Source organism: Cyrtonyx montezumae, unplaced genomic scaffold, assembly GCF_038088225.1.
Source record: "Cyrtonyx montezumae isolate F1298 unplaced genomic scaffold, pur_monq_1.0 scaffold_0, whole genome shotgun sequence".
Taxonomy (NCBI): Eukaryota; Metazoa; Chordata; class Aves; order Galliformes; family Odontophoridae; genus Cyrtonyx; species Cyrtonyx montezumae.
In genome coordinates this window covers 52,811,793-52,826,561 of record NW_027071824.1, presented here as the reverse complement: position 1 = coordinate 52,826,561, position 14,769 = coordinate 52,811,793, and the positions used below count along the sequence as shown (strand labels likewise).

General features: G+C 40.0%; 1 protein-coding gene across 2 annotated transcripts in view; it reads right to left on the bottom strand.

Moving 5' to 3' along the window:
- Positions 1-2,530: 2,530 nt before the first annotated feature.
- Positions 2,531-14,769, bottom strand: part of PDSS2 (decaprenyl diphosphate synthase subunit 2) — a 110,912-nt gene continuing 98,673 nt past the window's right edge. For both annotated transcript variants that reach the window (XM_065735553.1, XM_065735562.1), the window contains 2 exons: positions 13,664-13,699; positions 2,531-2,792 (listed from right to left, as the gene is read on the bottom strand). In XM_065735553.1, the coding sequence (XP_065591625.1) occupies positions 2,634-2,792; positions 13,664-13,699 (195 nt within the window). In that variant the 3' untranslated portion in view covers positions 2,531-2,633. The remainder of the gene's footprint in view (positions 2,793-13,663; positions 13,700-14,769) is intronic.

The window sequence follows — 14,769 nt, the reverse complement described above, 5'->3', positions numbered from 1 at the left end:
TAGGTGTGATTTTCTGTGCCAAAGCCCTTCTGAAATGCAAGGGCATGGAAAGGAAATGCCATATGTCCTCAGCTTTGCTAAAAACTACAGTCACCACACTCCTCAAACTCTTTAATTAATGTACATTCTGATAATTCTCTTGGACATTAGAAAATTTTAAAAAAAGCGGGTGACTCTGAAGACTTTTTTTTTGCAGTCTTACAGATGTTAATTTCACAATATATAGATATGCTTTACTAAGAGAGCTGAAGACAACACAGCTTCTGCCACCTGGATGGTTGAAGCAAACATGAATCCCTTCTGCAGCCAGAACCCGGACCTTCCCTTCCCTGACATCCTTACAGATGTAGGCAGGGAAAGAAAACCAGGAGAATAAAACCAGAACAGTCTGAAGGTTCCACCACGGCTCAGAAATTGCACATGGAGTGGGGAACCTAATTAATCCGCAGTTTAACAGAGGGGCCTAATTCTGTGCTTGTATTTTACCTGGATAAAACAAGGCAACAAATATTTCTCAATAATCATAGACAAATATACTGAATATAAAACTACCCAAGCAGTGGTACAGGTAACTCATTTTGACTTCTTCTTAAATTAATGTTAAAGAACAGTTTAAGAGGGAGCAGAACTTTCTGGTGGTAAAAATACAAAACTGTTGCCAGTATTGTTGTTGGTTTGCCTTTATTAGTAAAAAGTACAAATAAAAAAGATGTATTTGCATGAAAAAATAAACCAGGTGTACACAGCTGTTCTGCATGTTTGATTTTTTCTTCATATAACTGAGGTAAGATGGCTCAGAATACCTCCAGGAGACCCAAGCTTCTTGCAGCCTTTAAATCATTTTGAAGCACTTAGTGTAGATGTAAGATAAAGACAAGGTCTATATGTAATCTGTAAAAATCAGGTACGGAAAAGCTGTCAGAAATATGACTAGGGTTGAATTTGAATATTCACTTTCAAGCCCGGTGCCTACGTTAGCTAACCAGTTACACTTTCCCCTGTGAAGTTCCCTGAAGTTCTAAGGCAGAAGCCCATGGCTGCCATCACCTGTGTGCTTTTCTGCAGTCTCCAGCCTTCCTGCAGCAGCAGCACTAACACAGGCAGAAGTGCCCTGAGCTTGAGAAGACAGAAGATGCCAGGACAGGCATGAAAAACAAAGTGCAAGCAAGAAGCGGTCTCGTGCTGAAGATATTCTCCAAAAGAAAACAAGTCCTGAGTTTTGGACACTGCTCCTGTACAAGGATTGTCTTAAGTGTCCTTATCATACATGCAATATTACAGTATAATATAGACATATATTACACAGAATATTATGTACATTAACGCAGGATACACTTTCAGTATATTTTTAAAGGATACAGTTTGTGTTTGTATTTTGCACTCGGTGGAATGCAACACGCTGGCCTATGGTAAATAAGCTGTGTGACAGAGCGGGGAGGAGTGCAGGGAGAGAAGGAGGGAGGAGAGAATTTAACAGAAATAACTCCACTTAGTGTTTGAGTGAACGATGTAATGAAATCTGTTTGCTGTGCTAGCTGTCTCCAGATCGGGCTGTAATTACACCACAGAAGGAAGAAAGGTAGCTGAGTCTCAAACTGGATCATTTATGTAAACTCAGCCTTCTTGTCAACGGCGTTCTCAGATTGCATGCATGCAAACCACAAAAATCATCTCCTATGAACAAAATAGAGACGGTCTCACGTTGCAGGCTCCCAGTGTACCTCAGAAGCTTTCTGTAGTTGGACTTTAAAATTCCAAACACCTAGATTCAGAACTTCTCCAATGTTTTCTCCATTTTGTTCAGAGCCACAAAAGACCGTGCTCACAGAAGAACATTCCTCGTCCCTTTCTGCCCAAGGTTGATGTCTAGCCTTACAAACTAATTTTTATTTGGCTGAAATGAATACAAGCATCGCAAATCCAGGAAATCATTTTGTGTAAGGTTGTGCAGAAACAAACTGCTCCATCTTAGAGAAGGATATTCCCTCCATTCTTTGACCCAGAGAAGCGCATTCTGTATGCACAGTACAAAATCCAGGCAGCCACTTCCCTCAGCAGAGCCAAATTAATATTTGATTAAATATTTTAAAGCTCCTACTTACCATGCTTGACACATTTTCTCGGCAAGTTTCTCAGACAAGGAAAGCATTAGACACAGGGCAATTTTACATTTCAATACATGAAAAACAGCACGAGGAGCCACGGGCCGTGCAGACAGATAAAGGACTTTCCCCTGTTAACTCCCTGCCCTCCTGTTGAAGACGGGGTGCCCGCTGGCTCTGGCAGTGTTTTGTGTGACACCTGCTCCCTCCACACGCCTTCCCTGGGCAGGAAAACCACCGGCCTCCGCCCTGGCGCCGTCCCCGCCGGTGCCCAATCAATACGCACTTATTTCCTGTCCATTTGCTGAGGTCACGGAAACGGGCCTCATTAATTATTTCTGCCGGTGCAGCCTCAAGTGCGCTTCTGGCACGACAAGTGAAAGCATAACCTTCTCCCACAACCCCCCCCCCAACAGGCTCCCCCCCCCACTTCTTTTCCCTTTTCTCCCTCTTCCCTGAATTTTGCCTGTCATGGTGGGAGGCCATGGTGGGGTCCCTGCCGAGGGGCACCGGGCGGCTCTTGCGAAGGCCTCAGGAGAACTGGGTCATGGCGTAGACGATGTTGGCCAGGGCGGCTCTGGCCTCCGAGGGAGGGAAGCTCTCCAGGGCTGCCAGCGCACGGTTTCCATGGCAACGGCACAGGTCGATGGCAGAAGTCACACCTTTGCCAGCCTTGATTGCTTCTTGCAGCTGTTGGAAAACACAGGCACGGTGAGACTGCTCTGGCAGGGCCAACGCACGGTTAGTTGTGATGGCGGTGCTTCCACCGCCTTCTCCCGAGGTAAAGGCAATCACCAAAGCAATCAGAAACAGCTCTCAGAACGGTCTCAGATGTACAGCTGCTCTACTCTCACTCTAGACTATAACAGAACTGCAGGTCATTTAACACACATCGCCCACTCCTCCACCACTGAGAGATGCCAGCTCTCCAGCAGGCACAGAGCAGCAACACAAGACTTCAAAACATCTGTGCATTTCCTACCCACGCCACTGTCTGAGAGCTGCTGCATGGCACCAGCACGCTGCACGCTCACTTACTCTCCTGTTTGCTGCAGTGAGAAGCTGGATTTTATAAATGCCCACTGCATCCCATTTTTTTTTTGGAGACAAAGGATGGCACGCATGGTGCTTTTGCCTTCTGTACTACAGATTTCTATTTATACACTGCATGATAACACTTCTGACAGTGGACAAAAGCAAACTCTGTAAGTAAAGCAAGGTTTTTTGTACTCAGCTATGTCGATGCAAACTCAGTTACAGAATGGCTCGGGTTGGAGGGGGCCTTAAGCATCATCCCAGTTCCAACCCCCTGCCATGGTCAGGGCTGCCATCCCCCAGCTCAGGCTGCCCATGGCCCCATCCAACCTGGCTTTGAACACCTCCAGGGATGGGGCACCCACAGCTTCTCTGGGCAGCTGTGCCAGAACCTCACCACCCCCTGTGCAAAGAATTTCCTCCCAGCAACTAACTTAAATCCCCCCTCTTTTTATTTGAAGCTATTCCCGCTTGTCCTATCACTTTCAGACTGAGTAAAAACTCATTCCCCCTCCTGCTTGTAAGTTCCCTTCAAGTACTGGAAGTCCACAGTGAGTTGTCCCTGGAACCTTCACTTGTTCAAATTTAACAAGCCCAGTTCCCTCAACCTTTCTTCAAGGGAAAGGTGCACCAGCCCTCTTGAGTATCCTTGCGGCCCTTCTCTGGACCTGCTCCAACAGCTCTGCATCTTTCTTGTGCCGGGAGACCGGCTGGACGCGGAACTCCAGATGGGGCCTCAGAAGGGCAGAGCTGAGGGGGATAATCACTTCCCTCACCCTGCTGGCAACCCCTCTTCTGATGCAGCCCAGGATACTGTTGGGCTTCCAGGCTGTCCTCTTGGTGAGGAACGGGGAAACTGAGATTGGTTCAGTGACACACAGTGACATTCACAGCAAGCTGCTGGAAAGATTTGGTGCCTAAAAACCTTGGGTAAACGACAGGTTAAATTTCCTACAAAATAATACAGACAATTATTGCTAAACCATGACAGCATTTCATAATCCTTAATACGTCCTGCATGGCTTTCATTATTCAGTTTCATCACGGTATCAGCTTTTCTTGTTTGTGTTTTTAAAAAATGCTTTTCTTGAACACAGGTGTCTACATTAACTAATTACGCAGGGTTCTATAAATTATGTTTTCCTCCAACACATAGCACAATGCCCCAATTCATTTACAGATAGATCACTATAACTTTAACAACCTAGATTAAATCATGTCAAAAATATCTAAACCAGATCCAAACTGTAGAAGTCATCCATTTTATAGATAATTGCATTTATTTAAAATGAATGATATTTCTTAATACGAACTGAAGTGGATTCATTATCCGTATTTAAAGATGAAATTAGTTGAAAGCATATTACAGCACTTGAGTGTTCAGGTCCCAGTTCATAAAAATTTTATTTTCCTTTCCAGTTAGAATCTTCCTGTGCTGTGCTTTGGAGAACTAACCTGGAGGCAAAACTGCACTGCATCGTTAATTCAACACATCTTCTAATGAACAGGAATCAGCCATACAGTACAGCTCTGCACTGAAGGTGGGAACAGGTAAGAGAGAGGAGGAACGTGAACAGCATGGAAAGGTGTTTCTCTCCCCTTCCTTGAGTCATAACTTTGAGAGATGGTAGAGCCCACACATCTTGAAGCAAACTCTGCTGATCTGTTAAAGCTCACTAGAAATGTTTAATGTACCTGCTAATGCTCGTGTAAGTATATCTTGAGAAGTAAACTGCAAAGAAATTTGTGTCTAAAAAATCTTTAAAATCTTGAATGAGGGAGAATTCAGAAACTTAACAGAGGGACACAACCTATCTATGTGCTTGTCTTGTGCAAATGCGTAGACACAAGATGGTACCTTGAAAACAGAACAATTGAAAGCCCGTGTCAAGATACATGCACTGTACAAAAAAATCAGACTAATTTACTACTGAACATTTGCAGACGAAGTTCAAGGAACCTCTACATGAAAAAATCCCTGCCTATATGACAGGCTCCTTCCTCAGCTTCTTAGTTGGGTATCATCCTATGTACAAACAATTTCACAGTCCTTAACAACTTTGTTTTGTGTTCCTCTTACAGAATCAGCCAGCCAGTTGAAATAAGTATACATACTCTGAGGCAAACCAGTCTGGATTAATCAGACTGATTGTTACCTCTGTCTCAGACATGGTTGTAAAAAGGAAGTTAAAAAAACAATTGGGCTTCTCGTAGAAAGTTATTAAAGACATTCAGGATGTAACTCCATAGGAAACCAGGCTTCAGTAGTCCTGTGTTACGCAAAACAACAGATTCATGTCCTTAGCTGCACTTCATTTTACTGGAGCTACACTTCCACACTTGCCCTCGATTTTTGGACTTCAGTAATTTCATGTAATGAACTTCATAAATTAAGTACATTAAAAAATCCACATATCCAGTTTAGATGTATTATTTCTATTATTTCATTTAGATAGGAACAGCTATTATTTTAGGCAAATGAATAGGAAAGAAAAACAAACTCCTTCAATTGATTACTTTATAAACTTCAGTTAACCTCCCTCATTAATTTCTTTTAAATAAAGGAATCTCATCTTTTGGTCTCTATTTACATGGCTTCATTTTCTAGTAACACATTTCCACTGGTAAGAACAGTTTCATCTACCATTAAGATACAACATATTTCAGGGCAGCATTGGATAATTAAAACAGAATACAAATCAAGATACAGATTATTTAGACATTTTTTTGCCAGTTCAATTCCTAGATATGCTGGAATACTGCATTTTAAAATTTCGACTTTTGTTCCAGCCATTGGCAATACAGCCTCACTTCTTTCTAAAGGTGCCAAGCATGTGAAAGTTCACAGAAGGGCTCTTGTTTCAATTCAGCTTTAAGAATAGTTTTAAAACAGTGCAGCCCAATTAAGATTCATAAGGGAAGCAATAACCCCTCCCAACAAATAATGCTGTTTTTCCTCATCACCTTTTGTTTCTCTCCATCTATCCAGATGTTGACCATGCTTAGTGGTTTTGCATCGTGCACATGAAGCTCAGAAACTCAGTTTTTTTGGCTGAAAGGTTGCTCTATGAGTCTAAGAAAAAGCAGCACAACAACAGAATCTTCACAGACTGTGAAAAGAGATACCTGAGCACTGAAAACAGCATATTAAGAGTCTTGCTGCATACAGCCTACACTGCACTAAGCCCTGCTCCATCCATTTGACTTGCAGTGAATTTATTTTCATTTATACCCATTCCTTGGCCTTTGACTGGAAGGAGGGATGGCTCTAATCAAGAACAACAGAAAGAGCAAACAAGAATAGGAAGATACAGAAAGAAATGCTGAGGTTCTGAACGGTTTGAATGCACACAAGACAAACTGAGAAGTGAATGACTGGGTTCTACTTCTCCAGCTTCCCTTCTCTTCATTTTTCTATCAGCTCCTACTTCAGCCACCTTTTATCAGAAAATCAAGGGATCTTTTCTGACTCCTTCCACCTTTAATGTTGCCTTCCATTATCTCCCTATGCACTCATGCTCTAGGCATATCCTGCAAATAAAGGTAAGAAGACAGTGATAGTTCCTTGAAGACTGCCACTTGTCATACCCTGGCCACACGAGACAACCATTAGCAACCAACAGCTGAAGTCACAACACACAAGTCATGTATTTGCCTTCCAGAGCAACTGTTCTGGGCTCCTACTGGAGAAGACTGCTTGTCTGAGGGCAACAAAAGGACAGAAGGGCAACCTAGGGACTGCTGGATTTTGGAGAACGGAGAATCAACGAAGACAAAAAACAGCAGGTGTTTGACTATAAAGGAACTACTTCAAATCTTCTGTGCTGATATATTTCTATCTTATTTCCTGGCCTAAGGAAAAACAAGATTCCTTTTAGATAGTTCTACCTACAAGGTGCAATACATTCTGTGGAGGAAAAGACTGTGAATATGTAGTAAATATTTTGATAGAACTAGATTCTATGTGCAAAGGGAGAAGAACATGAGAATTCCTTTTTTGTAACGATCTAACTTACGATTAAGTGACAAGATAACAAGCAACTACAGAAAAAAAATAACATTTTTTGTTCAAATGGCCCTAAACACCTTCTTATATACTGAAATCTTCTGACACCATGTTTGAACTGATCTTGAACTGAGCCGAACTATTCTATATTTCTGAAACATACATTATTTACCAAAATAAGAACAACGCAAATACAAAATTTAAATTGGTCTGTGGCTGAGTGACTGACTAATGCATTGATTACAGTGCTCTGAACTAGCTTTTCTAAATCTCTTCTCTCTTTGCTCAGTAAAAAGTGAATTAGACTGCTGAATGTCACCTCGAAGCACTAGCCCATTTTACAGCTAGTAGACCAACTTTTTAATTTTTTTTCCTATATTTTTGAAGCACCTTGGCATGTCTCAGCACTCACTTGCAGTCTTTGTGGCCAGACAGATTTATGCCCTTCCTTCTCAATATAGGCTGGACAATCATTTAAGCGCATCACTTCATACTACTCCTGAATGCATTTTTTCAGTCTTTGCTGGTTATATGCAAAATAATATGCCATTTGAAATAGGAATAATAAATACATTTATCCAGTATTTATTATTGTATATATATAATATATATATACAATATATATATTATTGTATATATATGTTATATATACAGTATATATATATATATATACAGGCAGTATATATATAATATATATCCATATATCTTAGCTTTTTTTGTTTGTTGGTTTTAATATAAAAAGTAAATAAATGCACCTAAAGAGCATAACAGCCTGCAGAAACTTCTATTAGTTGAATAGGATTTATTTTCCTTACTCATTTGACAAACAGCTGACATTTCCACTTCAAACAAAAAAAAATTCCTTTCTAGGAAGAGACCAAATCTGGAATGAGTCACCCCTAACAGAACAGGAAAGATGTCCTGTTTATAGGGAACACTGCTGCCCCAGCTGTTACGCAGTGATGGAACGACACTTTGCCAAATCATTACAAGCCACCTTGAGCCTCAGATGGAATGTACAAACCTTTTAGCTTTTTAGAGAAGACATCAGCTCCTCTTCCTTATGCCTTTCCAGGTCTTTCACAATGAATTTGATAAGATCTATTAGCTTTTAAATCTAAACAATGATAGGTGTATGATGAACCCCAAAGTATGGCATGCTCAAATCAGAGTGACACAGGTAGCCATTACTAATTTGTCATCTTAGCGCACAGAAGTAATTAATATGATATTTATGCTAAAAGATGTGATATTGTTTAGTTTAACGAAACAAATGTTATGTTGTAGCCTCATCCTAAAAAAGCCAGGGAAGAAACCCACCAATTAAAAATAATGATACAGCTGATTTTTGGTATTGGATGTACACTTGGGTACTTCGGGTAACTGTTCCCTTTCTTTAGTTTAGCCAAAATCTAATTTCAAAACAAACACACAGACTCTCTCAGAAAATGAAACCTCCTAAATTTACCCCAAATTAAAAACATATTAGCATCCCCCATCTAACAAGTGATCACAGAATCATAGAATCATTAAGACTAGAAACAACCTCTAAGATCATCTAGTCCAACCGTCCACCTACCACCAATGTTGCCTGCTAAACAATGTCCCTATGTACCACATCCACACATTAACTGAACACCTTTAGGGACAATGGCTCCATCACCTCTCTGGGCAGCCTCTTCTAGTATCTCACCATTCTTTCTGAGAATAAATTGATCCTAAAGTCCAACCTGAACCTCCTGTGCTGCAATTTGAAGCCACTCCTACTCAGCATTATCAAATAATTTGGACATTAATGTAGGATATATTTCTTTCAGGGACAAAACTAAATGCCAATACACAATAAGGGCCAACTGGTCCATAAGGGACAGGAAGAGTTGTGAACTGAACTCCCAGAAGGGCACAAAACTAGTCCTACAGGGCCCCATGGGGCAAGCATCATTCATTTTGAGATTTGGTTAATTCCAGCAGTGCAGTGAACTGCTTCTCCTGTGTGCTTTTTTCTGCTTATGTAATATTACTAACACGTCAAAAAAGAGTATACTCACTAATACTCATTGTTTTAACATACAGAACAGAAGAAACAAAAAAAGAGATATTTTAACAGAAAACTATCAGAGGTCATTAGCAATCCCTGGTATTTATACAGACTGGGGGAAGAAGTCCTGGAGAGTAGCCCCGTGGAGAAGGACTCGGTGGACAAGAAGCTGGACATGAATCAGCAGTGCGTGCTTGCAGCCCGGAGGGCCAACTATATCCTGGGCTGCATTAAAAAAGGGTTGGACTGCAGGGAGAGGGAGATGATTGTCCGCCCTCTACTCAGCTCTTGTGAGGTCCCATCTGGAGTACTGCGTCCAGTCCTGGGGATCCCACAACAAGAAAGATGCAGAGCTCTTGGAATGGATCCAAAGGAAGGCCACTACAATGATCAGAGGTCTGGAGAACCTCTCCTATGAAGAAAGGTTGAGGGAACTGTGCTTGTTTAGCTTGGAGTAGAGAAGACTCCGGGGAGAACTCATTGTGGCCTTCCAGTACTTGAAGGGAGCGCATAAACAGGAGGGGAATGGGTTGATAGTGATAGGACAAGGCAGAATGAATTCAAATTAAGACAGGAGATATAGGTTGGATGTTAGGATGAAGTTTTTCTCTCAGAGGGTGGCGATGCACTGGAACAGGTTGCTTAGAGAGGCTGTGGATGCCCCATCCCTGAAGGCATTTGAGGCGAGGCTGGATGTGGCTCTGGGCAGCCTGCTCTAGTGGTTGGTGACCCTGCCCATGGCAGGGGGGTTGAAACTAGATGATTTTTGAGATCCCTTTCAACCCAGGTCATTCTACAGTATTCTACATTCTACAGCATCTACAAACATCAGTCTTCTATTTTTAGCTTTTTGCTGCATTTCAGGAACAGAACAGTAGCTAGTCTATTGCCTGTAGTCCCATGACATGTCTCATGATGTTACTCAGGCATTTAATTAAACAGAGCTGAGGAAGCACTGCCATTCATGTTGTGGGATGGTAAAACTGCTCCACAAACAGCACCACCATGGGACAAGTGCACTGACCGTGGCAGTCAGGAGTGAGCTGGTCAAGCAGAATCACATGCCCTTGCTGGTGCAGATAGATGACATAATGTTATTTTTATTGCCACCAAGAAACCTCCTTGTTTCCAGATCTGACCTTTCCCATTTTTCTTCTTTAGCTCCTTCCTCCCATACGTGAAGCCAAGATATTAGTGCCATATAGCGTATGAATGGATCTACCACTTCCTGACTCATGTTACTGCCAACCCAGTATAAAATCTGCTCTGTTAAAATCATATGTGGTGCTTCTATATACAAACTGTCAAGCACTGTACGTCATAGCACTGCCGATGTACCATATTTCCTGTGCCAGTTGGGATGAAAGGACTCCATGGGAAAGCAAGTGAACAGGGCTACATTTAAAAAAATATCATTTTGCCATGTCTTCTTTCACTTGACATAATTTATCTTTTACGAATCTTACATTAAGAAAAACAAGATATCCTTTCCACGTTATGCTAACCAGATTAAAAATACAGGATGTCATATACTTTAGTCTTAACTCATAATTCTTTCAGAGCCTTGGCCAGAAAACAAGAATTATTCACTCCTGCTACTTGTTGTATTTTTGTTACTCTCGCTTAACAAGTCTGCATAATGCCTAGCACCAGTAAGTCCTGATTTCAGTGAAAGACTTTTAACCAAAATTATAAAATAATAAGTGATTCACTGAGGATCTCATTTTGTTTTTGTAGAATGACATAGCCTACCTGTGGCAAATAATTTGTAGAATGGACAAAGAAGTCTGAGTTTTTGCTGAAATCCAGCACACAAAAGAGGATGACAGGAAAGCTGCTGCTGATTTCAATGACACACATGAGCTTTGTTTCTGCCATTTGCTTGGTACTTCTGTTGTTATCAGAGAAACACCATTGAAATGGAGCTGAAACTACTTTTTCATCTCTGTAAGAGACTTTCAAACAACACAATCGATAATTTGCCTGGATGTGGTGTGATAGTACAGCAAAAAGAAGCAAAGCGAAACATTCAGATAATAATGCAAGAAAATAAGAGTCTTTCTGATATCAAAGTCCTTATGATAAAAAGATTGATACACAGGGAGAAAAAAAAATACTAATAATTTCTCAGAACAGTGGCCTTATTGACATGATAGTCTCAGGGCTAATTAAATTAATGAAAACTATTTCACTTCTGTTTTTTATCTCAGAGCCCTCAGTAAATTTACTAGCACCACTGAGATTTTTTTGTCAGTAGAAAAGCTCAGAAAGACCATTTTAATATAACATGCATCAAATGAACAGTTAAAAAGTTCTTGAGCAGCCTTTTAAGTAGTCACGTTGAATGGGTAGATCTCGATTTCTCATCTTTTCCTTAATTCATTATTTTAATTGAAACCTGCACTGAATAAGGTGAAATATTCTTAAGCAGACAAAACAGCAAAAAGTCTTTATATACATATTGTTATGAATTCAAATAAAAGAACACCATTTTTACTTTGTGTAAATGGCATGCTGAAGTTCACAGCAAAAAATGAAGTTTTGCATCTAGTTTTGGTGACCTTAGCTTTTTCAAAATGAAAGAGATGTTTCAGACTCAAAGAGAAGGAAGCCTAAAGATTTGATTAATTCTAGCAACTGAAAAGAAAGATGATAGGAGACTCTGATGCTGTGAAGAAACGACAGCAAATGTGCAAAACACTGACTCTGGTGGTACAGAAATAAAGACATCACAGCAAAGGACAAAAAAGAAATACAAATTTGTGTGACAAAAAGTGTACTCTAATTGGCTGCATGCATGTACTGGTCAAGCTTCTACACTGAGGTGAGCTACTGGTTACTGAGCTTACAGAGTATGAACATAACTAATGGCCACTTTTATCTTAAATGAAGAAATACAGAAGAAAGGGACATGACACCAGTTTTGAAACAGATGTTCACAAAAACCAAAGTTGATTATTGTTGGAGTGTGTAAAAGCAATGGAGAATTTTTCACTACTAAACTACTGCTAATTTTTCATTACTGAACTCAGAATATTTGTGAGTATGTAAGATATGATCAACCAAAGCACTGAAATCATGTTTCCCAGCAGAAGTCAATTGCATGAAATAAGAAACCTGAGAAAGCTTTTTCCTTTCCTTCTATTCAAGTGTCCAAGTTGCACAGTCACAATAAGTTTTCCAACTTCATCTGAAGGATTCAAAATATGAAATCATGCACGTCAAAATGTAGAATATAATGACAAATACATAATTCAGTAAAGCCATTTTAGAAGCCTTTAGAAGCCTCCCTCCCACTTTTTTTTTTTAAACTATGGAAATGACATTGGGCATGTCACAACTGTAACTCTTAAAAGAAGGAAATCCATTCTACAGTTAGAAAAGCAAGGAGCCTAGTCTGAACATTCAAAGAAATGTTTCACATATTTGAGTAAAAAGAAATTTAATGCTCTCAGGAATGATTTAGAAAGTGACAGTTGTATCAGTGTTTTTCTATTGTTAAAAACAAAACAATTCAAAGCACCAAACCAAAATGACAATTTTAAATAGTAAGTTTAAGTTGAGATCCTTTTCATGTTCAAACAAGAAGAAAAAATAGTAACTTGAACTTTCTTAATATGGAATAATTACATTAGAAGTCTGACTCGTATGTATACGTTAACTTTCCATATTAGCAGCAAACATTCATAGCTGCAATGTTCTTTAAACTCTACTCCAAGAAGTGATTCTCAATTGTGTGCAAGCAACAACTTATCTTTTATTTCCCATTGATGCTGGAGGAAGCTAACTGGACCCTTAAGACTCAGAACAACTCAGCCTTGTGCTCAGTGAGTAACTCTGGGGACAAACCTCACCTTCTGCCTCCACCACAGTCAAGCTGTTCTCCAGTACTGAACCGAGGGAGCCTTCTTAGCCATTTCCTGAACTTCTAAGAGCTTCACTGTGCCCCTGATACTTTCAGCTGATAAGCTAGTTAGTTCACATCTGCCTTTACTATATAGCAGTTGCATAGCAAATGCTGTGGTGACTTAACTAAAAGCTGTAGAAGGAACTGAAAGAAAATCATTATAAAATGTGTGTAGGTGTGCACATTTTTCTATATGTAGCAGTGCCAATGTGAGGCTAAGAAAAGAATAACAGCATATTTTATCAATAAGTAGAGATCACTGAAGGCAGCTAACCTGCGAACAACTGCAGAAAAGTAGACAGCAAAAGTTGACAAAAAAGCTGGTTTCAGAACTCAGTTTGAAGAATTAAATGGAATAAATAATGGCAAAAGTGATTATTAAATGGCTATGTTTTATACTTACAGGATAGATAACTACTGTTGACTTTTCAAATCATGTAACAGTACAAACCATCGTCTCTCCAAGTATACATGCACAAAATGACTTTAATGGAAGTTCCAACTGTCAAGAATAACCTTGAAAATATTACATAAAAATTAAAAATAAAAAGCAGGTTTAAATGTAATTTACTGACCTTCTTGTAGTCCATCAGATTGCCTTTTCCTTGTGCCTTAAAGAGAAAGATTTTGTATAAGCCATTACCTACCATAGATTAGAGCAGCAAGAGTATAAATGCTATTAGAAGAGCTACTACTTTAAACAGAACTGCCTTTCTTTGGGAATCTGAGCAGAAAAAACACAACCAAAGGTGTTACCAGCTTATCCAACATAGTTCTGTTCCACAGAATCAGGCTTTTTAGTCTTAAGCAATACCAGAAGAGGTGTGCCCAGCATGCCCTCTCCTAAACATAAGTCTTTACAAGCAGCAGGAATATTTTCTCATGCTCTGCTCCTCTCAAACATTCAAGCCAACAGCAGTTACACTCCTCCAAGCAGCACCCTTGGCTAATGTTTCCTAAGCTTTCTTTTTACAATAGCACGTTTGCTTTTTTCTTACTTTTATCCTCACAGTAGTTTGCTCTTTGACTTTTACTGACCCTGATTTCAGACACAGATACTCTCTCCTTTTACTTTTAAGCTCTACTCCAAGACAGATTTCTGCATCTGGTTTAGCTTCCTCAAAGGTATAAAGACTGACTTGCAAAAGGTATTCCTTCTTGTAAAATTTGAGTAACTTTCCAGGTCTTGCTGCTTAGCTTTGCTAAAGCTCTTGGCCCCAAAGAAAAGGATCTGCTTACCAGCATGCTATAGATATGAACCAACTGAGCTTAGCCTCCCTTCTGAATACCATGTGCCAGAAGTGAGGGACAATAGTATTAGGACGTTCTCCATCAATAATCAGGTGGTGTGAAATCAGCTCACCTCCCCAGGAAGAAAGATCCCTGAATCCCCCATTAAACGACTCAAAATGCATCAGATAAACAGACCACACGCAGACAGTTTATGACAATGCTTCTGAAGTAGGTTTTCAGGACTCATTTTTGAAGACTGACTTTTCTTTCTCAGATGAGACGACCCTTTTACTGTGTGTTTTTAAAACCTACACTTCACAAATACTTAACAAAGCATTTGATAAATCATCTACAAAGCATTATAGAAGGGCTCAGAAAGATATGGTGAAAGGTACAAGGATTACCTTGGCCTAAGTGAGATGGTCTAGTTTCTAACTTATTTGCTTTT